Below are 27,120 nucleotides of genomic sequence, written 5' to 3' on the forward strand. Positions count from 1 at the left end.
CTTTTGAGGATGTTATAAATGAGCAGGTTTGGAAAGATGTCATGATAGAGGAGTATTGCTCCAACATGAGCAATGATGTTTGGGATATAGTGCCAACACTGGAGGGAAGTCTATGGTCACTTCCCGATGAATCTACAAGATCAAACATGCAGCGCATGGCAATATTGAGAAGTGTAAAGCAAGGTTGGTGGTGAGAGGGTTCTCCCAGAAGGAGGGAGTGGATTACGAGGAAACATTCGCACACATCGCCAGACATACATCTATTAGAGCAGTTATGTCCATCACTTCAAAGATGGGTTGGAGGATACATAAGATGGATGTGAAGATTGTTTTCCTCAACAGAGTGATTGAGGAGGAGGTGCACATTGAGGTGCATGTTGATTGAGGAGGAGGTGCATGTTGCATATTAAGTGACTTAGAAATAATTTCAATCATTGATCTTCAAGATGTTTCTAGAAGGAAAATTCAAGATCTTTCTAGAGGGGAGATCGGCGTTAGGTATTTCAACTCAATGAAGATTATAAATGGAGACTAGTGATCGAGGTGAAGACAATGAAGAGCACAAGTGAGTGAGTAGGTCATAAGGAGAGAAAAAGAGAGTGATTTTCTCTGCAGTACAAGTGTCTCAATGACCAATGCACAAAGAAAGAAGAAGTGCGAGAAGGATTGAGCAAATCCAGGAGGGTCGAGTTGGCAGAGAATGCAAGGCTGAGTTGCCGAGAGGAGATTGTGTTTGTCTGGAGGACGATGAGTTGCTATAGTGTTGGGGTTTTCCCAATGCGCACTAGTGGCAGGGCGCAAATCAAGTTTTTGGAGGTTGTAGATCTAATTGTTGGAGGCCAATTTCTTTAGAGCGATTTCATCTGGAAGCAGATTTCCTTGAAGTCAATTTACAAGGGCCAAATTCATTCTGAGGGAGCCAAGTCGCATGTTCCATATTGCATTTTTCCTTGTGTCTATGTGGATCGAAAAACCCAGATTTTCCAAATAATGAAATGATGGATAATTGCTTGTGGGTTAAATAATTTTGCAATGTGTGATTGATCTCTTTGTTCTATTTTTGCTGCAAATTTTTAATTCTAGAAGTTAATAGTACCAGTGATTTTAATTTTCAATGATTAAGTTATTATTTGAGTAAATAAATAATAAACTAGGGATAAATTAAATTGTCGTGAGTAAATAAATCTAGCTAGTATTAGAAATTTAACAGTAATCACCATCGATACCAAAAAATCCGGCAATGTCAATTTTTCAACACCAAAACTAATTTATTATTCTCAACAATTTTATTTTATACCCAACAAATTGATTTTTTTGAATGTTGTTGAATAAAAAATACACTAACATTTAACTTAAATAATTTGCAACAATTCCCACTGTATGTAGAATAGATGGTGATGGGGTGTACTGCTAAGGCACTCTGTGATGTGAGGGTCGCCAATTTGAAACTTCGTGGGAAAAATACCAATCGTATGGCCCAAGCCGAGTGCGATCCCCAGGTGATTTTGATGGCTTAGATGCCCCTAAGTCCCAATTTGTCAAGCCAAATGTCAAGCCTGCAGCTATCATCTTAGACAACTTGACAACAACAAAAAATTGCAACTGAATTTTACTAGAAAAACAATCACAAAACATAGTAGAAATTTGCCCAATAAATTCTCCTTCACTTTTCTATAACTCAAGAAAAAGATGGCTTTTTTTAACAAGGAAATCGACCCATAGAGAATACAAAGAAAATATAATAGTGGAACCTAGCAACTTAGCCCCCTCAAAAATTCGCCTTGCACTTGTGATGGTTGTCCTCCACAATTTCAACACCACTATAGAAATTTGGCCTCCTCTAAAGTCTAGTGTCAACCCCTCAGCCTTCCCAAACTCTCACCACGCCTACTAGAACTCGACCTCAACAATTTCGGCCTCCTCCTCCATGCATCACGCCCTCGGCCTGTCCACAAATGAGTCTTGACTCTTGACCCTCCTCTTGTGTGCTCAACCTACAAACCTATGCTCACACGAATCTTGTAAATGCACACCTTTCACCTTTGTTCAGTCTTAACTTTTAAGTCTCTCGCTTGAGAAAATCACTCTCCCAACAATGAATGTGTCTTCACCTCTCCCTTAGGCTTCTTTTATAATTTTCATTAAGCCAAATCCCTAAACTGTTAATTTTATAAGCGCCAATCAGATTTACTATCTCATGTAATTATTTTAAGCCCAAAATTTTCTTTTACTAGTAAATTTTATTTTGTTGTAAATTTATTTTTTGAAAATTACAAACAGCAATACTTGGACTTTTAACAACAATTTTTCAGTGAAAAACAAAACAAACAAACAAAAAACCCAAAAAATAAGAAAGGACATCAACACAATTTCACCCTCCAACTTCTCATGACATTCAATTAACTCAGAGAAATCACTAGACTCCCTAACCAGGGAAAATGGGCCACATAAAGTACATATAAATTATAGCAAAACCTAAAGAATTTTCCCGCAAAAAATTCCAGCCTCCCAATCAACTTTGTGGACATCCTTCAACCTCATATGCACCCCTCATGCTCCCTAATCTGCTAGCTCATCCACATGTGTGTCTCCCTTAGTTGTGTGGCCTTTTCGGATTCAAAAGTGTAGCTACCCTGCTAGTTTCCTTGCTACTAAAATATTTTTCCTGCTATCGTTTCTCCTTTCCTCAACCTTGTGACTCACTTAGAATAATCTGCAATTCAAAAAATCTTTCTCTAAATTTTTCTCACTTGAATAGTTACAATATGCAATGTGTCGTCATCCTCTCCCTTGGCTCCTTTATAATTCAAGGCCTAATCCCTAATCTCCAAAGTGATCAACGACCAAGATTAAATCCTACCTCACTTAGATCAACGACAGAGATTGGAAACAAGTCAGTTATAATTTAATATTTATCCTTAGACAAAACATTAATCTAAGCCTACATTAATCATTTTAATTGATTAATGTACTTTTCCTAAGTTAACTTGGGAAGGAGATCATATTATTTGCTTCTCTTGAACAACCACCTAGAGAGACTTCTCTTCCACATGTTAAAACACCATGCCTATGCGGAAGACCTTCCAATGCTACAAAACTCAACACCCCCTCCTAGCAAGGAAGGGATTTTCCATCACCCCTAGCTTGTCTCTGAAGAAAACAAATTTCCCCTTCACTAGAGATTTGGTAGGAATACATGCTACCTACTCTCTTGTGGAAATGTACTACAATCTCACAACACCTCTCTAAACCCTGTCTCTGACGAAGTGGTATCTAATCTATATGTGATTGAACATGCCATGAAAAATTGGATTCTGCAAATGCTTGAAGTAGCTTAATTTATCACAGTGGATCACCGTAGGTCCCATCTCAAGACCAAATAATCCTTCGAGCGAAGCCATACAGCCTCACAACCCACCAAACTCATTACCATGTACTTGACCTCTGCTGAGCTAAATGCCAGTGGGTGTTGCTTCCTACCAAGCCATGAGATCATTGTTGACCCCAAGCTAAAACAACAACTAGATATCCTCTTCCTGCCCACTGCATTCCCAATCCAATCCAAATCTATATAGCCCTACAACTACACTCCACCAACTTTGACATATCTCAGTCCATAGCAATGTTGCACGAAGCGGGAGCGAAGCGGAAGCGCGGAGCGCGGAAGCGTCATTTTCTAAAAATCTAGGAAGCGAAGCGTCCGCGGAAGCGTCTGCTATATATATATATTTTTTTATATTTTTTTGCATTTATACTCAAAACAAACATCCCAAATACCAAATTAATTGTAGAAGACATGAAAACATGCATATTTTTGCATAAATCAAGATAGATATGGCATCCATGATTCCATTGTAGTTACTAGTATGTACAACAATCATCTATATTCTAGCTATTACAAACATACATCAAATTTTTAAGCATATTATAAAACATAAAACATTTAAGCATATTATAAAACATAAAACATAGAGCATATTATGATTTATCTAGCAAGTGAGCAACTGTAGGCGTCTGTGCATTAAAATTGATAAATTTCTTGCTTAAATTGTAGTTAGTAAATTTTAGAACAAATTCGAAATTTAATTTGGATATTATATTCTGTTTTGGGCATTACATGAATTTAGCAATTCAATTGTAAAATTAAATGGGAAAATTTTGATTTAAGCATTACATAATATCATCGAAACTCTGAAGTGCCTTGATCGAATTTCTATGTATGTGATGCAAAGTCCTTATCCTTGTAATATCATTGTTATGCGTCAAGACTTTGACAGTGAAACCTTCTCACCGAACCCTTATCATTGAGACTGTGTTAGGTACCAAGATCTTCTTATTGTGATGAAAACTTTCTCACTGTTGTGATACCAAATTTGTATCACTGTAGTTATACCAAAATCTATTGATGACTGTTCTTACTGTTGACTCTTGAGGCACCAAGACTGTGGTAGCACAAAACCTTTAATCTGCATTACCTTACTGTGGTACCCAAATTTTATTTCAGAGATAATTCGAGTTTCTGTGACTGCATCGAAACTGTGATAGGAATAACAAGGTAGCATCGAAACTGTGATAGGAATAACAAGGTAGCATCGAAACTGTGATAGGAATAACATTGAGTCACTGTAATACATAACAGAACTGTCTCCATTGCAATCCGCATTCTCAAAAACCAGGAAGCGCATTAAAATTTTGGAATCGCGCTTCCTAGGGCGCTTCCGGAACGCTTCCGTACGGGACGCGATTCCGGCCTAGGATCCGGGGGGGGGGCGCTTCCTGCAACACTGGTCCATAGTCCACTATACCACGAACACACCTCAACACATGCTTCATTACCACCCAATGAACCTTGCTCGACTTCACCATAAACTGGCTGAGTGTATTCACAACAAAGCATATATTTGGTCTAGTATTAACCAAATACATCAATGACCCAATCAACTACATATACCATGTGGGATCCACCAATTCACTCCATCTAGCATCAATCTTCCGCAAGTTAGCGATCATAGGTGTGAACATAGGCTTGCGATCCATCACCAAGAATCTCTTCCAGACCTCAACTGCATAGTTGCTCTTCCTTAAGAAAAACTCTTCTAGTTGTTGCTACACCTCCAACCCAAAAAATAATGCATCAATCCAATATCCTTCATCTCCAACTCCAAAGCAAGGTCCTCCTTGCACATCCCAATGAGCCTCGTTAATCCTGTCACAAAGAGATTGTCAACATATAATACCAAGATAAGCAGCTCACCATCAATAAGTACATAGTACACTTAGAGTCTACCTCACTCTTGGTGAAGCCCAATCCAAGTATGTACCCATCAATCCTAGAGTACCATGGGTGCGAGGTGCTTAATTAAGTCCGTATATGGCCTTCTTCAATCTGCATAAATAAATGGGACTCCTTCACATGCACCGCAAATCCTTGAGGTTGCTCAATATACACCTTCCTCAATTACCCTATTGAGGAAGGCAAACTTCACATCTCTTTGATGAATCCTCCACCTTATCTCTAAGGCAAAAATATAATTGCCCTAGTAAATGCATACCTAGCAACAAGTGCAAATGTCTCCTCATAGTCCACTCACTCACTCTAAGAGAACACTCTCGCCACGAACCTCGCTTTGTACTTCTCACCACTACCATATATTCTTGAAGATCCATTGATAAGTGAATAATAACTTCCCGCCAGGCCTCGGTACATCTCCCACACATCATTCTTCGTGAAGGAACTATACTCTCCCACACATCATTCTTCATGATGAAACTATACTCTCCCACACATCATTCTTCATGATGGAACTATACTCTCCCACCATGGCATCCCCCCAAACCTGTTGGTATGTTGCCTCCTCAAATGTAGAAGGCTCGAACTCAATGATGCTACTCATCAAAGTCTTATAACTAGAAAATATGGTCGGTGGTCTAGACTCTACTCTCCTTGAAGGTGCTACTAAGAACCTCCACATACTCCTTGCATCCCTCGAGGTTTGCTCGACCCATCTTGGCCTCCTCCTAGGAGAGCACGAAGGAACATCTCGCTCTGCCTCCTGATCAAAAGGTTGTGACCTTGTTGCTAGTGTTCTTGGTTTGTGCTCAACCTTTAGAGCGTCTCGCTCCCGATCCTCTACCATTACTGGACCTATCTCATGCGACTTCCTAAATGTTCTACCCTCCTCAAATCTGACATCCCATCTAACTACTATCTTCCTTTGCTCCAGAATGTAGGCCCTATAGGCCTTTGAGATCTCATTATATCCAACAAAAATCCCTCTCTCAGATGAGGGCTCCAGCGTAGTCTATTGGGATTGACTTTTGGCAATTACCATCTGTAGCAGAGGAGTAACACAGTGAGTAGACCTTGATCCAAATAACACATAACTGTAGCAGAGGGAAGTTCAAGCAAAATTTGGATCTTCTTGACATATCAATCACTAAAGTTTTGTGCAATGGTTTGGCAGAACACATAGCATCTGCCAGTAATCAAAATACACAAAGGGTATGATCAAAGAACATCACCAGCGTGTTTGGGGCACCTAGTGTGTTGAACTTGGTCGGATTTTTTTTTTTACAAAAATACAAATATGTAGCAGATAAATTGTAATGACAGACATCACAGTTGTTGATGTTAGAACATCTATCACATCTTAGCACATATGCATCCTCTGTTATGAATCCATTTTGGGATCTGACAGTTGCACAATTATGAACATGTTGTATAACTGATTATCATGAATGATCGATGACAAGAGGTCAGGGTTTGATTTCTTGAACAGAGACAAGTACAGCAGTAGTAGGCAGTTGTAGAATGATAAGCAGAGAGCACATTGACAGTGGGAGCTACACTACAAGATCAAAAGATGTATAGAGACAGGAGAACTACACCACAGAACGAGCAGCAGTAGGAAGATCAGTCACACTTTGCCATCGCTGTCAAAGGGGTAGAGGAACTTGGAAAAATCAAGAGAGAGAAAGAGGTGCATATGATGCAATGTGACTTGTCATGCTAGGTGTGTTGACATCAATGACAAAGGGGAGATTGTTGAATATGTTGTCATTCACGTCAAAGTGAGTATAGTTGTAGGTCATTGATGTGATGATGTCCACAAGATAATACAGGTGATGATGATGGTGCAGGTAATGATGATGTCCACAGGATGATGCAGCTTGATGAAACCCTAGCTTCTGAAGAAATTCAGCCTAGAGAATTTTGGCCCACCTCTCTCTAGCAACTTAGCCCTGTGTCTTGCCCTCCAACAACCTCTAGTCCTCAAGAAATTGGGCCCCAGCAAATCAGCCTTTCCAACAATTCAACCTCATTCTCACTTCAGCAATTTGGCCCTGCAATCTCCAGCAATTTGGCCTCCTAAAAATGCTCTCAAATCAACTTGCACTCTTCCTCCTTTGTGCTACAGTCTAGTTGAGCCTCTCACTCTAAAGAAAATCGCTTTCTCCACTTGTCCGTCTTCACCTATCCCTTAGGTTTAATTTATAATCTTCATCAAACCCAAATCCTTTCATTTCTAAGTCATTTAAACATTTTCATTATTTATCCTTAGAAATTGACTTAATAATCCACAATAGTTAATTGACTTTTATTATTGTACTTTTCCTAAGTCAGTCTTAGAAAAGAAGACATAAATCACTTACTCCATCAAGCAAGCACCTAAAGAGGCAATAAATCATCTCCTACATGCTAAAGACACTAAGCTTATCCAAAAGGCCTTCTGAAGCCATCACATGCTTCAACAACAGAAGCAAAGACACATACAGTTTTCTGAACCCCTTTGGTTTGAGACTATAATCATTTTCTCGCATATAAAGCAATTTGCTCTGGACCCTGGTCATAAGATCATTTCTCAGCTTCCAAAAAATAAAGATCAATAATTTGGATTGTTAAAAGCACAGAACAATAATTAACTGTTAAAATGTTAAGCAAATATGGACAATAGAAAAGAATATATCTATATGGACACCATACATACAGTAAATCTGTCCCATAAATGTTCGCCTCCAAAAGCAAATGCCACAGGACGTATTGCAACGGCACTCATTAGATTCTGAAGAGTAGCTGGCTGTAAATGGTACTCTTGCTCTGGAATCTCCAAATTTGATGATAAGTCGAACAGTCTGCAAAAAGTATTTAAAATTATTTTGCTTATTTAAATAGTCCGTAACTGTCCTTCTTAGCGTATTAACAGTATAGAGCAACTTATAAGGTCATAGACTAGCAGCCCTCGAAACACAGATTTTTGACAACCTTATAACTTAATTGCAACGTTACCAAATTTATAGGCAATTGAAGCCACATATCAATCTAAACTTTAATAGAGCAACTGTTTCAATACACAAAATTGATTGAACCTTGCTAGTAAAACAGATCTTTATTTGCTAGATAGAAGCTATCAAGTAATGAAGAGAATAAAACATACCTGAAAACGCAATCGGAGGAAAGAATCCCCAAATGTGTATCACTGTGAGGATGCCATGTCACTTGTAAAATTCGCAAAGCTTTACTGTCTTTGGAAGAGTAAATTCTTTTAGACCCAACAGCAATTGCTCTGCAGATAATTATCAGTTCCATTACTTTCCATCAGGACCAACATCAAAGCAAATATTATAAAGTATTTTTATACTTATAGAGCAACTGAGCATATAGATTAATGTAGGCCTGCATAATGATGGACCTTCTAAATCTAGATTTAGAACTAATAGAACTTCCATCCATACTGTCCCACTGGAAGAAATAATTGCTTTGACAAGGAAATAGTTCCAACTTTCAACTACACAATTATCTGCTAAACTAATGTCCTGACTCCAGAATCACGATAAACAAGGAAGAACTGCTATCTAGTGATCTTTAGATTTAGCATTAGGAATTGTATCTGATGAATGTACGTAATTAAGTGTGTGCATGAAGCACTAACCCTAAAATGTTACATAGTTTTTTTTCCTTTTTTATCATGATGAATCAGTAACTCGTTGGCGAAATCTAGACGAGGCCCAAGATCAAACCTAGCAGCTGCCACTATAACACCAATAGTATATCCAAAGCCCATAAGCCAGATATACCAAGAATCTATGACTGACCAAGAGCCGAGAGAGCACGAGGGTAGCGGAGCCTACTTCTTGAGCCTTATCACTATGGGCCAAAGATGTCCAGATGTGGGATTTGAAAACGGGTGGAGGGGACTACATCCCAATGTGCCAATCACTCCGTCATCCCCATTGTTATCAGAACCGGACCAGTCATCGAACCAGTAGCCCACCAGAGAACTAGTCAAAACCGGACGAGAACGGGTAAAAAAACCGGACCAAAAAAACAGTCAACCAAAAACACATAAAATATTCAAATTTTAAAGAAAACCACATATATTCATGTGCATCCATATGAATCCAAACCATTTACACACAAATAAGAAAATTTTCTCATTTATAGAGCATGTAGGGGTGCACATAACCAAAATAACACTGAGTGCAATCCATATTTCAATCAGAAATACATCAAAAAACAAAACCTAGAGGACCTCTAGCATCCACACAAAAAAACACCGAGTGCAATCCATATTTGAAGCGAAAATACATTAAAAAGCAAGACCTAGATGGCCTCTAGCATGCAAAAAAAAAATCATGCTACAACAAATACCTACATATCATCAAAAATCTTTGCCTATATTGGGATCTCCATCATCAATATCATCCTCTAAGCATTAAAATAAGATAAAAAATGCTTAGCATGTCAATTCACGATTTTATTTGAGTGATAGGTACATTTTTAGTAGAGTAACATGAAAGAGGAGTTCAACAAAAAATGCCACTAACATCAACGTACATAGAGAGATTGGTGCTCTTAACTAAATGTCAATTCGAAACCTATTAGTTTTTGTAGCATCAAACAAGTGTTCTAGTCTCGGTTTCTGTCTAAGAGACTAAGGAACATGAGAACATCAAAACCCAGAAAAGGTTTCGTGAGATAAGCTTGTGAAATGCCTTAATTAAATTAATTAGTCATCATTTAATTTTTTTCTAAGTCTAACTTAGGAAAACTGGTTAATAAATAGTAATTAATTGATTAAAGTTGAGAAAGCTCTAGAAACTCACATGGATCGAGTTTTAGATGGTCTTAGCCCTTGATAACAATTTAATCATGGTCGTTGGTGATCCAACAAGAAATTATAAGAGCAGGTCGATGGGGAAGTAGAAGACAGTTGTGAGACACAGGGAGAGCGAGTTCCTTGGTAGATTGAGCTATCAAGTGCAGTGATTCAGCAGGAAGTAGAGTTCGAGCCAGAGAAGGAAGCATCAATGGTTGAGGGAAGAACAACAGCAAAGCTCCAAAGGATTATTTCAGTGTCGAAGAGTCAACAGAAGAGGTCGAAATACTTTGCAAAAAAGTCGTCCAAGTTGAGCGAGTAAACCAAACACCCGTTGGAGAGAGAGATCGTTTCAGTGGTTGAAGGTCGGGAGAGAACCCTGTTACTGCTCAAGCTAGCAGGGATCCTAAAAGGGACTCTTAAAGGGACAATTGCTAGATCAAGGGCAACAATGGAGACTTAGCCCACTATCACCTCAGATAGACTCCCTACTCTTTATGGACTTTCAACGATGGGAGGAGACCCGGTATATATAAAGTCACTTGGGAAAGATGAATCAACAAATGGATGTGAAGTGACCTTAATGATCATTTTCCTAGAAGGAGGTTAAGAATGGAGCTTGCTTGCTCTTCAAGCAAGGTACTAAGCTTTCTAGGAGAAGGAGGTGAGGATTCAAGGGTTAGGTTTAAGGAATATGCCTTGTAAAGGAGTTTCCCAATCCCTAAAATCCTTATTGAACTTGGTTTCCCAAGTGGTTCTTGAAGAATTAACTTTTCAAAGGTATGGAACCACATGGAACCAAGTGGACCCAGCCTAGGTTAAGGGGAGGGAGTTTAGCAACTAATGATGATCTTAACCCAAACAAGGAAGGGGAAAGGATCAAAACAAGAATTTTCAATTAGAGGTGTCAAATTGATCCTATGAGGTACTAGCCTAGGGAACACCAGGGAAAAGTTTGATCTAAGAGCTAGGGCTTGGGGTATCTCACAATCCCATAGTCGGAATTTCTTCAAATTTGGAGACCTTGAGGACACAACAGCGCAATAGAGGCTAGGAGATCGAACCTTTTCTATGACTACTTTGTCGGGAAAGTGATGATGCCCTAGGTGGCCCAGTGTGGCTAGACCTAGAAAAGAGGGGGAAAAGGTGAGGAAAAAGGTTTTAAGGTGATCACCTTATGGTCAATCAGTGCCTAATTCCTTTTGGGGATATGGAGTCAAGAAGAATTATGAAGAAGGATCTCATTTCTAGCTCAAAGAGGCTCTAAGGGCAACTTCGTCCAATGTTAGGGCAAAAAATAAAGTGACCTTAAAGCGTTTATACTTCACTTGCAAATGAAGATGGCTTATCAAGATAACTTCAATCTCTATGACAATTCGTTAGAGATATGTTATATAGAAACATAATTCCACAATCAAGCAGTAAATGCATGCAGTAATTAGCCCCAAGATAGTGAAAATCCCATGACCAATGCATATGACAAAGTACAAGAAAATAGAAACAATATTGCACATACATGTAAGAGAATATATCCAACCATCAATACATTTGCCAATAAAGAAGCTCCAAGATAAGAAAATCCAATCCAAACATCAAAATTCATCCATGCTCCAATTAGTCCTCCAAGAAAGAAGTGTGAAATTCTCAAGAGAGAGAATGATCCAATCCAAGTGACAATATCAAATGAATTCATGTCTCTCTTACTTATACACTCATTAGGAGTTTGAATTACCTAATTTGAGCCCACATTAGCCCACCAACTAAAATAATGTGCAAATAACTATCTATTGGTTACAAGCCCACCAAAATAGCTCATAAACAAAATAATAAGCCTCCCAAGAGGTCAAACAATCAGTAATGCATGTTGTTGGGCTCCCTGAGGGGCCTGATGAAGTCCATAAGTGCTAAAATGATGGATTGGACTTCCAAAAGTAAGGAGACAAGGGGTTGGCCCCTTGTTCTCCACATAATAAACATGTGGTGCTCCCAATGGTTGTGAGGGCACACAAGTGACCTCATGGGTCTTCAAGTAAGTCGAAGATGCATGTAGACCATCTATAAGGGCTCAGATAACAGTGTAAGTGATGCCACATCAACATACAAGTCCTGGGTCATCTGCCAAGTGCATGGTACAACTGTGGGATTAGCTGGGCAAAGGGGAACCAGGTGCATCTTCCTTGTCCAATGGGTGAATCTAGAGCAATCTCTGAACATCTCTGGGGACCCATGGAGTGTTGTCTACTATTGTGGAGGCTCATGGCTCTCAACACACACCCTACATGTGCCAATGTAGCCCTCTGGAGGGTTAGAACCCCATATAGGGAGACCAAACCCAAGATGGAGACCACCTACAATCCTGCATAAAATCCAATGCATCCCCTAGCCTTCCAGTACAATAAGTCATCAAGGAAATAGAGTAAAAGAGCTTACAAACCATGAACAACAAGTGGGGACTTCATAATGGCATGCCCTTCCACAATGGGCTTTGGCATGTGCTAATATCTCCAAGCTCGAAATGGGGTTAACCAAGTATCCTCTTAAGTGGTTTCTACTTAGAAAGGAGATAATATGTCTAAGGTACATCCTTCAGAAGGTGGTGGCATGTGGTGGAGGGATGAATGGAGTAGGGAATGAAAAGGGGCAGCCCTAGGCCACATGTTGGTGTACAAGGGTAGCTAGTAAAGGGGAAACCCACACTTGGGTATATAATGTATAGGAGGGAGCAATCGTGGTACATGAGGTGCCCCGGCCTTGATTTTTCCACCCTTCTTTATATTTCTTTTGCCTTTTATGATTTTTTTTAATCAATTGCTTGGGGCTCAAGGGGTAAGAGCATGATGTGTTTGATATAGCAGCAGATACCCCCTTTAAGGTAGGGTGGTTCATTAACCACCAGGGGTTGGGACAATCATGGGTTCCTGAATGATAAAGGAGACTCATCTAGGGCATGTAGGAACCAAGGTGATGGCCATGATGATGTATTAGCTTTTGCCCATGTGCTAAATGTGTTTTCCCCGACCATCTTTTGCATTTTGTGGTACATTTTCCTATTGAATGTGGCCAATTATGCTTTTACTTTTCTTTTTCAGCTGCATCAACCTTCGGGGCATCATTCCAAGCCCGACCCAAGGTGTGGGCAAGGGGGTGGGGAAGGCTAGCCCTATGTGGACCCATTGGAGGAATGTGGACCCAGGTGGGAAAAATGATGAATGGGGTTATAATGAGTGGAAGGGGAGTGATATATATGGATGAGGAAGCGAGACCACGCAACCAAAATCATGGTTTCCCATGTAGTACCATCCCTAAAGCCCAAGGGTCAATAAAAGAGATCCCATGGGACTAGAGTCCAAGGTTAACATCCAAAAGAGGTCTAGGGGACAAAAGCACAGACCTAACCCACTCTTTCAGTCGAATCCCCCCATTAATCCATGCCCATAAATGTCCATGATAAGCAAACTAAAATACTTAATTACCAAATGACAAGGCATAGCTTTAGATTCGAGAGGCCCACCTTCAAACTACGATCATGAAAAATGGGTGAGGGACCACATGGCTAGCTCAGGTAGCAAAGATATGGCACAACGAGCTAGTTGATGGTTGCAAAGGACTGTTCGTTGCCGGTTGAGGACCATCTTAGAGAAAAAAATTCTCTTAGGGATATCACCCACAAAATGGTGGGTAACACACCCAGAAGGCAGAACAACTCATTTCCAATTACACAAGGTGGCTAAACGGCCCAATTGGAGGCAATTCTAGAGGTTGTACAACTTGGCTAGGCCAGCAGTGCAAACAGCCAATCAGGCAGTGCGAGCAGGCTAGGAGGCCAAATTATTTTAGCGAATGGAGAATTTTGTCCTAAATATCCTTGGCAAGATTTTTGTCGGATGATTGCCAGTTTGGCATCCAAATTTATGTACTCAGGTTTTGTTGTTGCATAATAAAAATAAACCCTCATCTGTTGCACCAGTTTTCCCTTTGGGGTTTTCCCAAGGACATTAGTCCAATAATATGTGTCAATTTTATTGTGTGAATCTATTTTCTCAATTCCAGTTTATTTTCCGCAACGTAATTTTGTTATGAAGAATAGCAATGTGATTTATTCAGTATTAATCAAAAAATTAACAAACTTCTAACCGGTTAGAAGAGTAAATTCCAGTTATTGCGATTTCAAGGAAATTTCACATGGTATCAAAGCATTGAAGATCAAATCAGAGGCTTAGTAGCGAGAAGGAGAAAATTTTGCAATTTCAAAGGGAGTTTTGAGCAGAATTTCTCAGATCTGTGCAAGCCTCCAAGAAATGCGAATTTGCAAGGGCAAAAGGTTCAATTTCCAATTCCAGGAAAGAGGAAAATTCAATCAGCCTCATAAGTAGATATTTGCAGGTTGTGGATTTGCCAGATAGAGGGTGCCAGTGAGCAAATTGGTTAGTTCGTTGCGCAGATATGAGTGCAGTTGGTTTGAGCAAGTTTTACAACAACAAATCAGCACTAGGTGGAAGAGAAAAACACACAAAAAATTATACTCAGGATACCTTCAGTAGAAATCTTAGATTTGTCCGGTATGGCCGCAGAAATATTCAACATTCAAGAGGCTATGGATTTGTCTTCCATATTGGAAGATGAATTCGCTCAAATAGCTTTCCTCTCTAGCTCAATTTCACAGGGAGTTTGGTGTATAGACAGTGGAGTGTCAACTCATATGAAAGGAGTTAGAGAATTATTCTCCAACTACAAGAAGGAGTAGATGGACTTTCAGATTCAGATGGGAAACAAGAGTAAATGTACTCCAATTGGAGTAGGTACCATCGAGATTCAAAGGGAGTCTAGTGAAAGCACCAGTGTTACAAATGTGTTGCATGTGCTCAGCTTAGATATGAACCTTATTTCAATATCCCAGTTACAGGATAAAGGATATGATGTCCACTTTGTAGAGAAGAATATGTTCATCAAACACCAAAAATTGGAAGAAGGTGAGGCAGATTAGAGTTCGTAGCAACATATTGTACAAGTTGAAACTCGATTCTCCAAAGGCAATAGTTAGCAGCAGCAACAATGATTGCAATAGCAGTGGAAGAGACCTGAATGAGCTATGGCATAGGAGAATGGGACATCTACATCATGGAGCACTTAGCATGCTCAAGGAGACAGTAACAGGTGTTCTAGAATTAGGCACTAAACACGACAATGTGTGCAGGTGGTGCATACTTGGGAAGTATGTTGAGGTAGTGTTCCTGAGAAGTGACAATAGATTAAATGATGTGTTACAACTTATACACTCAAATATTTGCGGTCCTATGCCTACTATATCTCTCAGAGGGTACGAATACTTCGTTACCTTCATCAATGACCATTCTTGGAAAACCTGGATCTATTTCTTGAAGACCAAGGACGAGGCCTTCAGTCGCTTCAAGGAGTTTAAGGCTCTAGTAGAGAATACGACAAGGAAGAAGATCAAGGTACTTCGCTCAGATAACGGAGGAGAGTGCACAGATAGTGACTTCACAGGATTTTGTGCGAAGGAAGGCATCAGGAGGGAGGGGACAGCTCCATACAATCCACAGCAAAATGGGATAGCAAAGCAGAAAAACATATCAATAGCTGGGATTGTAAAGGAAATGTGATATGACCAGGATTTGCCCAAGTTCTTATGGGTAGAGGCATGTAACACAGTTGTGTATATCTAGAAAAAGGTTCCTCACGGGACGTTTGGGAAGATAACACGAGAAGAAGTCTTCTCAGGAAAGATGCCAGAAGTAAGTCACTTCAAAATCTTTGGCAGCGTATCTTACTGCCATGTCCCAAATGAAAAATGCACTAAGTTGGATCAGACTGCAAAAAAGTGGTTCTTCGTTGGGTATAGCGAAACCTCAAAGGCATACAAGATCTACATTCCTAGTAGCAGGAAAATTAAAGTGAGACATGACGTGAAGTTCATGGAGGACAAAGCCTTCAAGTGATCTCGTGAGTTGCCAGCAGATGATCAGAATGAGCCAACAAGAGCTCCATTGGTCCAGCAGTAGGGGCAGCCACACGGATAGTCACAAGGATCTAGTCAATGTTGTTAAAAGCGCGATCGGGATTAAATCGGCGCCGGGAAAAAAGCGGAAAAAATCGGCAAAAGCAGGAAAAAAGCGGGAAAAAAGCGTTTGGCACAAAAATATTCATTTTTTTCATTTTTTTTCAATTTTTTTAATATCTAAACCATCTACAACATAAAATAAATACATTGACACATAAATATGATAAAAAAACTAACATATAAGATGTTTAATATCATTTCTAGCGCTAAAATGATAAAATCACACATAACATTGAATCATGTCCTGAATAGTAAGTCTTGACTCCTGAGTCCCAACTCAGCCTCAAAATATCAACAAAAAATATGATAATGTATCTCATCATGTCATAATGTCATATACAATAAAATGAAAGTCTAATCCTATTGATTTCCTCTGCCCCTCTTGCGAGAAAATGCCACAGCTTTCCCTTTCCCTCTAGATGTAGATGCTGGTGCCCGTGCAGGTGGAAATGGCAGTGGAGTCTGATGTGCTCTAGACGTTGAAGAACTAGAAGTAGGAGCTATAGGAGGTAGACCACGTCCTCTACTGGTGGCAGGGGTAGCCCGGGCAGGTGGTGTCACCTGGAAACATTACAATCTCCCAATCCTGAAATCCTGATAAGTCTGCTGGATTTTAAATGAAATCTAAAATTCTACTTTCTCCATATGAAATCCAATGAGGCTGGAACCACTCTCAAACATCCTGAGTCATTTCATGGTAATGTTAAAAATTTAAGTAAAAGGATGAAAATGAAGATTAAGGAGAATGTCACTTTTACTTTAAGAATTTAACATTACCATGAATAGCATATCCATACTAGGGCCTAGACTTGATCATTAAGCTACCCCACTCAAAAATTATTTGTTTCTTTCAAAAAACATTGCATGAAAAAACCCAAAAAAAGTTATAAAACTATGCTGTCCTGAGCCCCCACGATTTTTTCGTTAAAAATCGCGCTTTTTTCGAAAAAATCGCGATTTTTTGAAAAAAGGGCAATTTTTTCAGTAAAAATCGGCAAAAAAAAAGTAGGCGATTTTTTCGTATAAAAATCGCGATTTGATCGGCAAGATGAAAAAATTGCGATTTTTTCATTAAATCGCGATTTTATCGCGATTTTAACAACACTGGATCTAGTACAATCACCAGTACCAGCATGACCTTAGGTGCAAGAGATCTTGTGAGTTCGCAGCAAATGGAGCAGTAGAGGCATGATGAGGAGTTGGTCAATCCTCCCACCACTAGTGGACATACCAGCCGAGAAGTTTGTCAAATGCTTAGGGGCGTAGAGAAGTTCATAGGAGCTCCTAGGACAAACAAGAGAGAACGCAGACAGCCAAACAGGTACCAAGCATTGGTGGCACAGGTTGTAGAACCTTCCAACTATCAGGAGGTCGCACAACATCAGGTGTGGATAGATGCCATGGTGGAAGAGTATAGCTCCATCATGACAAATGATGTTTGGGAGGTAGTGTCGAGGCCTATGGGCAGGTCAGTTGTGGGTTTGCGGTGGGTTTATAAGATCAAGTATGTTGCAGATGGCAGCATGGAGAAGTATAAGGCTAGGTTTGTGGCATATGGGTATGTGAAAAAAGAAGGCATAAATTATGAGGGGACCTTCGCCCTAGTTCACATATATACTTTTATCTGGTCAGTTACATCTCAAGCAGCATAGGTGGAATGGTGGATTCACCAAATGGAAATCAAGACAGCATTCTTTAACGGCATGACAAAGGAGGAGGTATGTATTGAATAGCCAGAAGGATTCAACACACATGAGAGAGGCACGCATGTGTGCAGACTAAAGAAAGCTCTATACAAGCTCAAACAGGCTCCCAAAGCGTGGTATGGTCGGATTGACAGCTACTTGCAGCAGATGGGATTTCTCAAGAGTGATGTAGATCCCAACCTTTACCATTTCAAGGTATAGGGTGAGCCACTCATCCTAATATTGTATGTGGATGACCTCCTTCTGACTGGGTCATCAGGGCTCATAGAGGACTGCAAGAGGAACCTGGCAGCAGAATTTGACATGAAGGATTTGGGGTTGATGCATTACTTCCTAGGCTTGGAAGTATGGTAGAAGGATGGGGAGATCTTCCTTGGTCAAGGGAGATATGCTACAAGGATTCTAAAGAGATTCAAGATATAGGACTATAGACCTATGTCTACGCCTATGATTATGAACTAGAGGAAGATAGATGCATCAAAGAACAAGGACGTTAACCCAACCTTGTATAGACAACTTATCGGTTCCCTCATGTATCTAGTCAACACTAGGCAAGATATTTGCTTCGCAATCAACACTCTCAATCAATTCATGGTGGGACTAAAGAGAGTGCATGTAGCAGCAACGAGGCACATTTTGAGGTACTTGCATGGCACAATCGAGTATGGATTGAGGTATACTCAAGATGATGGTGCCAAACTATGTGGATTCACAGATGCAGATTGGGCAGGCAGTTCAATGGATAAGAAAAGCACATCAGGGTGTTGCTTCAGCGTTGGATCAGGGGTAGTATCTTAGTGCAGCAGGAAGCAAAAGTCAATGGCATTGAGCTCTGTAGACGCAGAGTATATGGCAGCTAGGACAGCCACATGTGAAGTTGTATGGCTTCGGATGCTGCTAGTAAGCTTTGTTCAGACAGAAGTTCGAGGCGACCAATATCTATTTTGATAATTAGAGTTGCATCGGGCTCTCTCAAAATCCAATGTTTCATGTTAGGTCGAAACACATAGACATCTGATATCACTTCATCAAAGATTGTGTGCAGGGTGGAGCAGTCCAACTACAACATGCTCCCATAGAAGAGCAGGTTGCAGATATACTCACGAAAGCTCTAGGGAGAGATAAGTTCGATTGTTTCAGAGAAAAGATGGGTATAGTGGAGAACCCTTTTCAGTAGAAAGAGGATCAGTGTCAGTAGGCGCAATCAGATCTTAAGACATAGTTGCACACTGTTACGAGAGGGGCGCAGTGACAGTTGGGCGCAAACAGTTACTCAGTAGACAGTTGCAAAGATTGGTTGAAGTCAAAAACTCAGGAGACAATTACAGAGCCAGTATAGGGACACCGTGGATCCGTAGATTATTTCTCAATTGTAGTAGTTGCAGCAGTAGCAACATGAGATTAGATGCAGTGCACGTAGTGTTGGCAGTAGTGCAGTGTCAGCAGTAGCACAAACGCAAGGTGATTCAGCTCCAGGGCTAGCAGATGAATCAGAGTATGCTCAACAGCTTGATGGATAGTGACAAAGACTTTTGAAGACTTTTATTTTCTTGACCATCTATGTGGATGCTAGTGCTTGATCCTTAGTTATGGATTATAAGGGAGACCTACTAATTGAAAAGTCAAACCCTAGGATGGAGTAAGGGTGAGAAAAACCCTAGCTTTCAACACCTATCACGTTATGAGGGGATAAAATCTTGAAGAGAGCTTAACATGAAAATTCATGTTGAAAATACTGAGGGAGGGTGAATTAGTATTTCTTTTACAATTGTTATTTTATACCAGTTAAGATCACTTAAAAACCAGAACACAAAATGAACAACAAAAGAATAACTTTATTAATAAGAATGGGGAGGACTCCAATCCTCTTTTTACATCAATCAATTTACACAACAAGACTTGTAAGTTCTTTAGGGCTCCAACCCTAGATAAAGACTCCAATCTTCAATTAAACCAGGTTCCAACCTCTACTTCACCAAGCTCCAACACTCCAGGTAAAGTGTAATCTAAGCTCTGTCAAATGAGTTGCTTTAAGGTTGGAGGCTTGCCACAATACTGAATTTGATCACAGTGCAAATAGATTGCCACAGGTTTGAATTCTTCTGAAATGGTTCTACAGGTCTGCAATTCAACAAGTATGAATAGGAACATTGTTCTAGCACAGGCCTAAAGGTATTTGCACAAGGAGACTGAATAGGAACATTGTTCTAGCACAGGCCTAAAGGTATTTGCACAAGGAGACTGAGAGTTATAGCCCAAAATTGTCATGGTAGTAGCCCAAAATTGTCACGGAATTAGCCAAAAAAATGTCCCAGATTTATCCCAAAAATATTCTACAGGAGCAGCCCGAATTTCTTTAAATTGCCCAAGAGTTCTCACAATAAATGCCCAATAAACCTTCACAAAAATGGCCCAAAATTATCCTCTGTAATAGTAATCTGAATCTTCACTTGTTCTCACAATTCTTCGATTTATCTTATTTGAAATTCGTGATCAAAATGAGTAGCTCGAGCTGGTATTTATACTTGGTGGTAGGTGTGAAAGGACAAATCCCTTTGAGGAGAGCCGACATCTATTATTGAGCCAACCTGTTCATAATTGTTAACATTTATTTGAATTAATTTTAATTTAAAAAATTGTAAAGACAACAAATCCTCCACGTCCTCTTTTTTTGTGTAGCAATACTTTTGCCACTACGATTTAAGAATTCAATACTCTTCTTTCTTTGTCAATGCAAGATATTGGCATTCTGCATAGGTTCAATCAAACTTATAACAGCCCAGTAAGGACTTCCAAACCTCTTGGCGTAGGCTATGCTCCATTCCTTCATGAAATATCTTTTCCTTTAGAGCCTTTGAATCAACTACACACCCTTCTAAAAAAGTTGCCCATTGTAAAGCATCCAAAGAAACAGTTGGTTGCTTTTCTACTAAGTTGTCCATTCTTTTTCTGGTTTCATAGCTTGAGCACTTCCATGTTGGCCATTATATGTGTGTAAATAATTCTCTTATGGAATGACTATGTTGCTCAATAAACAATTTTCACCACAGATATGGGCAGTAGTCTCACAAGAAAATTTTGTCACCATGGAGAATTTTTCCAAACCAGCAGTCCTTAAAGCATAAGTACGTTGAACATGCTGAAATATCTCAAGGTGAGACATGACTTTTCTTTCAAGAGTTGAAGCCTGCTTTCAAGAGTTTCTAGAACTCCCTGGTCCAAGTATCTGGCAATGTTTCTCCATATTAGGGTCTGCCATCTAATGCTCCATATACCTAAAGTTTCATCCATGCACTTAGGGTTTCATTGCTAGGACTTCTTCATAACCTAGGGCTCCTTTCATGTATGTTCATCCATGGCAGCCGGTTAGGTCTCATCATATGCCTTGAATAATCCTAGGGCATCATGTAGTTATCAATAGGGATTGTCATCATTTACATGGGGCTTCAACAATGCTAGTCATCATATTGACATCAATGACAACCTTGTCCAACAATTCATTCAAGGGATTGCCATAAACTCCATTAGTTACTACATGCAATACTTTGCCCAGATTCCATAGAAAGATATTCAATAACACTAGCACATAGAAACCCTAACAACAACCATTCCATGCAATAAACTATTCAAAAGATAATCAACAGCAAGAGTACTTACAAGAAATGCATGAACAAATCATTTATTATCCCAAAATGATGACTCCGCAACAACAGAAAGCCTCCAAAAGCAAAATCTCCACAAGTATACAAGACACTTTCAGCTGAGCCGAAATCCTCTAAGGAGGCCAAATTCTCCACAAGTAATGATGAGATACAATAATGAGGTGCCCTCTATTCATATGAGGTCTACCTCAATTAAATTTAGCTAATGAAGCCCCTAAAACAAGTTTGACATCAAATAAACCTTGGGTTACAACCCAACCCACTAACCCAACGCTAAAACATGTCATAAATGCCAACTCAAGCGAAAGCAACTATCCACTAGCAATTGCCCCTAAAGGTGCAAAGATACACCAAAGGCATAAAAGATTTGGGAAGATCATGTTGTCAAAAATAGAACTCACAATAAATACATGCTCATAACTAAATTCTAAGTTCATAACTAAATTTTAGAAATGGAAATCAGTTAAATAATTACAAAAAGTCTTTAAATAACACAAATACTCATAAGTTTTTATTTATAAATTCTACAACTCAATCAATTTAATTACATTCAAAGTAATGATTTACAAACAACAACAAAAATTGTAATAAAAAAAATCAAAATGTAGAGTTTTAAAATAGTAATCAAGAATTTCACAATTTTACATACCAATATTTCCCAAACAACCAGTGGCAATTCGTGCAAACTTTCATTTCTATTATAAGCTTAAAACAAAAATTCTTCATGTTAGCTTAATTTGGGAAACAAAACATAAATTCTTCATGATAGCTTAATCTAGGAAACAAATAAAGGTTGAACCTTATCTTTAATTTGGTTCTACAACTCAACAACACAAACACACTAGAGTCAATTGTTTTCAACCACACAAGTTAACCCCAACATAAGCAATAGAACATCAACTTCTCAATGTCTATTATCATTGTGATAAAAAAATTGTCACAAGACCTAAATGTAAGGAATCTAAGTTATTTCTCATAGATATCCCTCCATTATGATTATTCGGGGAAAATTCTAGAGAAAGGCATCCCCAAGCTATATCTAACACAACTACATCTATTAAAATACCATTTAAGAGCTTCTTTGTGTGTAATCTGAAATTTCCCTCCATACTTTTTCATGAATTATAATTCCATTGACATTTTATTTCCTTGGATATGTCAAAATAGTGAAGGTGGTTATTTAAATTGAATGTAACAACACCAATAATTTCATCCATCATTAAATAGTAAAAGAAATATATTATTAAGTCAATATGATATATAATTTACAATAAAATTATTGTAAAATATCTTGATAAAGTATAAGAATGTAAAATTCCAAACAGAAAGATATTTCGTCAAATAAAATATTTATGCCTTATTACAAACCATTTCAATGACTTATATACTCACTTCAAAAAAGTGCATAAATACACATTGAAACTTTTCAATATCATTTCATTGCATATCATCATCTCTAACTCGGTAAAACTCACAAATAAGAATCACTAAAACATTATTTTCGACCATTTACCCATTCAATACCATCCAATGTATATTAAATATTCATCTTAATTTGTAATTGGTTTTTGGAAAAACATTTGTGGTTTAAAACATCCCATGACTTACCCCTCCCATAAAAATCATGATCATGAAATCCCATTAATCTATGGAACTAGTGTTCAAATTGGCATCCTTACTGTCATTGATTTACATGGAAATATGAAACCTAAATATACAAATGAAACACAAAAGAAGTCAGAGACTTCTGTTACATGTCCTAGTACCAACCCTTCCTCCTTGATGGTCACAACTTTAAAGAAAAAACATGTGTCTTGACTTCATAGGAATTTCTATTGCGTAGCAGAAGCCTCGAGAACATCGTCAATCTCAGTATGCGCTAAAAATAACAAACAAAATCCTTTCACTTTCTCAGGCCTTGTGAAAAAATACGGGGAATTGTTGTGGGCGTCTTGATTGACTCATATTCTCTGAAGTTCTTTGTATTTTTTTGGAATTGTTTATACTGCCCGTTGCTATAAAAGAAAGGCATGTGTGCGGATATTCGTACTTGCCAGATATTATTTCACCGTATTTGGCTCTACTAGCAGAATGGGATCATCGATTGGACGGGTTTTGATCCATGCCATAGCTCTCGCATGGCTGTGGTTAAACATTTCTGCTATTACGCAAGCTTCCTATGTGATGCATACCATTAACGCAACAAACTCAAGCGTTGACCAGCGGTATCGAACAACCTACCATTTTCAACCTCAAAAGAACTGGATGAATGATTTGTATATTCCATCCTATTCAAGTTTGATTTCACATTTAAGTTTTCTATTTTGGGATTTAAATAGATCTTCTAACTCTCTTTTCGTTTGTGGAGCTAAGGAAAGAGCTCTCAAACACAGCTAAGAAATGGAAATTCCTTCAAAACAAAAGGATTTGCGTACAAATACAGAAATGTCGGCCTACGTAATGGCATGTAACTCGGTTGAATCACTACACATAGTAGACTTATCATTCTGTCCAAAACAAACCCTAAATTTTCTATATTGATAATAAAAAAAATCGAACTCCAGCATCTTAGCGTTTACAAACAAACACTGAAATACCAGTCGAATGAGCCCTGACAACATTGTTGCTTAATTAATTTAACAGTAAAGCATACACACGAACACTTTAAAATTCTAAACAAGATGCTGAGAACTTTAAATCTTGTTTTGAAACATAAATTAATCACAGGAGGTTCGTCAAAGCCCAGAAGGCTTCAATATCAACCCCAGACTAAGAAAATTCCTATGGTACTATCGAGTGTCGGTTTTCCTCAAACCTGGTCGATCATTCCACAATTTCAAAAATTAAGAACCGCCAAATGATTATGGAGATGCATCGGTGAAATACAGAGTTGCGAAAAAGAAAACAAGGTAGAAAATGGAGAACAATGAATGACGATGGAAATTATCAAGAGTGTGAATGCAACGAACCAGGTGCATGAGTTCTATATCGACTTAGTTCTCATCACCAAAGTTTGAAGGTCCCTACCAGGTTCTGTTCGCCATTAGCCGACTAAGCCATACAAAACTTCTGCATTTTTATGGTGATTGTGTGCTATAGGCACCTACTGCGGGTTCAATAAACCGACTCTTTCCACAACCTCTAATTTTGCGGCACCTTTCGCATATTTCAATAAACAGACTCTTGCCACGACCTCTCAATTATGATACTTAAGGCGGATTTCAACAAACCAACGATAATGCAGTGAAACCCAAGGCTTCTACTTTGAGTAAATATTATGATTATGATAAATTAGACTCTATGATAAGCCAACTTCTCTTTTGACATTCTATAAATGTTCCACTAGAAGACGCATGTAACACAAGAAAATAAAAAAATAAAACAATTACAGAGAAGAGTCTCTAATCGGCCGAATAGTACTTAAAAATGGCAATTAATTGGTATATTGAAGAGGTTACAAAACTAGACATATACTTCTGACCGTTGTTCGCATTGACTCTTCCCTTTTTCATTTTCAAATGAGTGTGCTACAAAATATTTCCAAAAGTGCCATGATTCTGAACTTATGCAAATAAAGTATCACAATAATATCATATTTATATATGGATTGTCCAAAGTCTATTATTTTCTAAAACCCTATATCACGTGAGTATTTCAATATTTCAAACCAGAAAAGCTTTATTATTCTCTTAAATCTCTATCATGGGAGTATTTCAATATTGCAAACAATATGGAAATCTCATTATTAACAGAGAATAACTTCTGATCTTAAAAATGTTGGTACCAATAAATATTGAGGCGAATTATTCTGTATCTTGGTTTTATCATGTAATTTGGTTTCTATGTAGGCACATCCTCCATGCTTCCAAATAATAAATTAGGTTTACAAATTTAATCACTGGACCCATTTGCATAAATTGGAGACCTTGAGAGAGGGTCTCAAGGTACAGAGGAATTTGCTCTCGAAAAAGCTTGAGGAGTTTGAAAGGGCTCTGGAATGTTTGCAGTTGTATTTGATTCACAAAGATGGGAACAGTGCCATTGTGCAAGTTAATTGTGCAGACGAGAGGCCAGTTTTCGTGTTGGGAAAGGCTGGACATGGTATCAATTGCACAATACTCTCCTCATTGAGTGCAGTCGTCTCAAGTCGGCGTTGCCTATGTATTCCTAAAATGGAGTCAAATCAACGGTCGAAAATAATTACAGTTGTTCTTCTAACCTGTTATCACCCCAAGAAACTCTCCTAGGTTGTATATCAGAGATGCTCGGGAACATTACAAACTCAACAAAAATGTTGGAAAATGGTGGATGAATGGAAGGAATGCTGCATATTCAAGCCAGACAACCACTTCTACTATGCTTAACCCCAGACATGGGTGAACACCCCCAGACTACAAGGCTTTAGACCACCAATTACTCACAGTTTGAGGAACAGGTAAAGATGGAGAATACTGATCACACTAGCAGATGCACAGGACCCTGTGATGGCCAACTGCAACCAGCAAGGAGGTCTGCAAATCTATTTCCTAATGCACAGACAGGATGACAGCTCTCTGCGATTAAAACAACAGAAACCTGCATACATATTCAATAATACATGCTAGATTCTAACACAAAGGTGGGATGATAGCCCCTCTAATGCTAAAAATCAAAAGCACATGAAAAATGCATAACAGGCACAACCTGGAACAAAGAAGAAGTGGAAAGTGAGCAATTAACAGGAAAAAAAGCTTGCATTAGCAAAAAATGAAGACCAGACGCTGCAGGTATCACAGTAGTTACAGTCTCCAGAAGTTGAACTTTACATCAAAATAACATTCATCAACCATCATTACATCTTGTTTTTGGGTATATATGGAGTTTGTTTACAAAATTGCTCTGTTGTTCTATGCGTGGAGGGGTCATAATGGACCACCAACCACATTTACAATCTAATATGGGTCTCTGCTGCAAACTCTGTGTTTTAATAAATCAATTTGACATTCACTGGTACTTTGTTGTCCTTCCTGAACAGGTGGAGTATTGTTTGAATAAATTTCAATAACTGTTGTAGGCATTGAACTGCTCGAGGATCGTCCTTTCTTTCTCGGCCATGCTGCTCTTTGAATGTGGTTGCTGAGGATTCAATGCGCAGAGTACTGAATCATGGCTTCCTTCCTCCTTCGCGTGCACAGGACAGGCCAAAAACACAGAAACCGCATGGCAAATGAACGAGGGCCTGGGAATGAATGCTAGCCGTTGGATGAAGCGGACGGACGGCTGAGATCTCATGGCGGGAGGCGATGGGAAGACGCGGGGCAGAGCAACTACGAGCCGTCGGATCAGATATATGAACGACAGAGATCATTTGACGGAGGATATCGGAAGATAGGGGAGCAGGGAGATCGAGGACCGTTGGATCTCGGGATGGACGATCGGATGGTCGACGGGCGCAGAAGCTGCGGGGAAATTAACAGTCGGGAAAGCGGTTTTGGGCGGATGGCGGTTTCCCCGCATCGCTCATCGGAGGTAGGCGGTATCTGTATGCGGGGGCGCGAGCACGTTCAACGAGCGACGCATGGCTGGTGGGTCCGGCG

The 27,120-nt window shown here is 39.1% G+C and overlaps 1 protein-coding gene across 1 annotated transcript in view; it reads right to left on the bottom strand.

Moving 5' to 3' along the window:
• The window catches only part of MOS7 (nuclear pore complex protein-like protein), a 109,523-nt gene that overhangs the window by 60,936 nt on the left and 21,467 nt on the right, over nucleotides 1-27,120 (bottom strand). The window contains exons 3-4 of the mRNA XM_089438230.1: nucleotides 8,436-8,564; nucleotides 7,989-8,133 (exon numbers count right to left, since the gene is read on the bottom strand). Coding sequence (XP_089294356.1) covers nucleotides 7,989-8,133; nucleotides 8,436-8,564 — 274 coding nt within the window. The remainder of the gene's footprint in view (nucleotides 1-7,988; nucleotides 8,134-8,435; nucleotides 8,565-27,120) is intronic.

Source organism: Pinus tabuliformis, chromosome 9 (genome assembly GCF_031772625.1).
Source record: "Pinus tabuliformis cultivar Carrire ecotype Pingquan chromosome 9, CPIR1, whole genome shotgun sequence".
NCBI classification, from domain to species: domain Eukaryota; kingdom Viridiplantae; phylum Streptophyta; class Pinopsida; order Pinales; family Pinaceae; genus Pinus; species Pinus tabuliformis.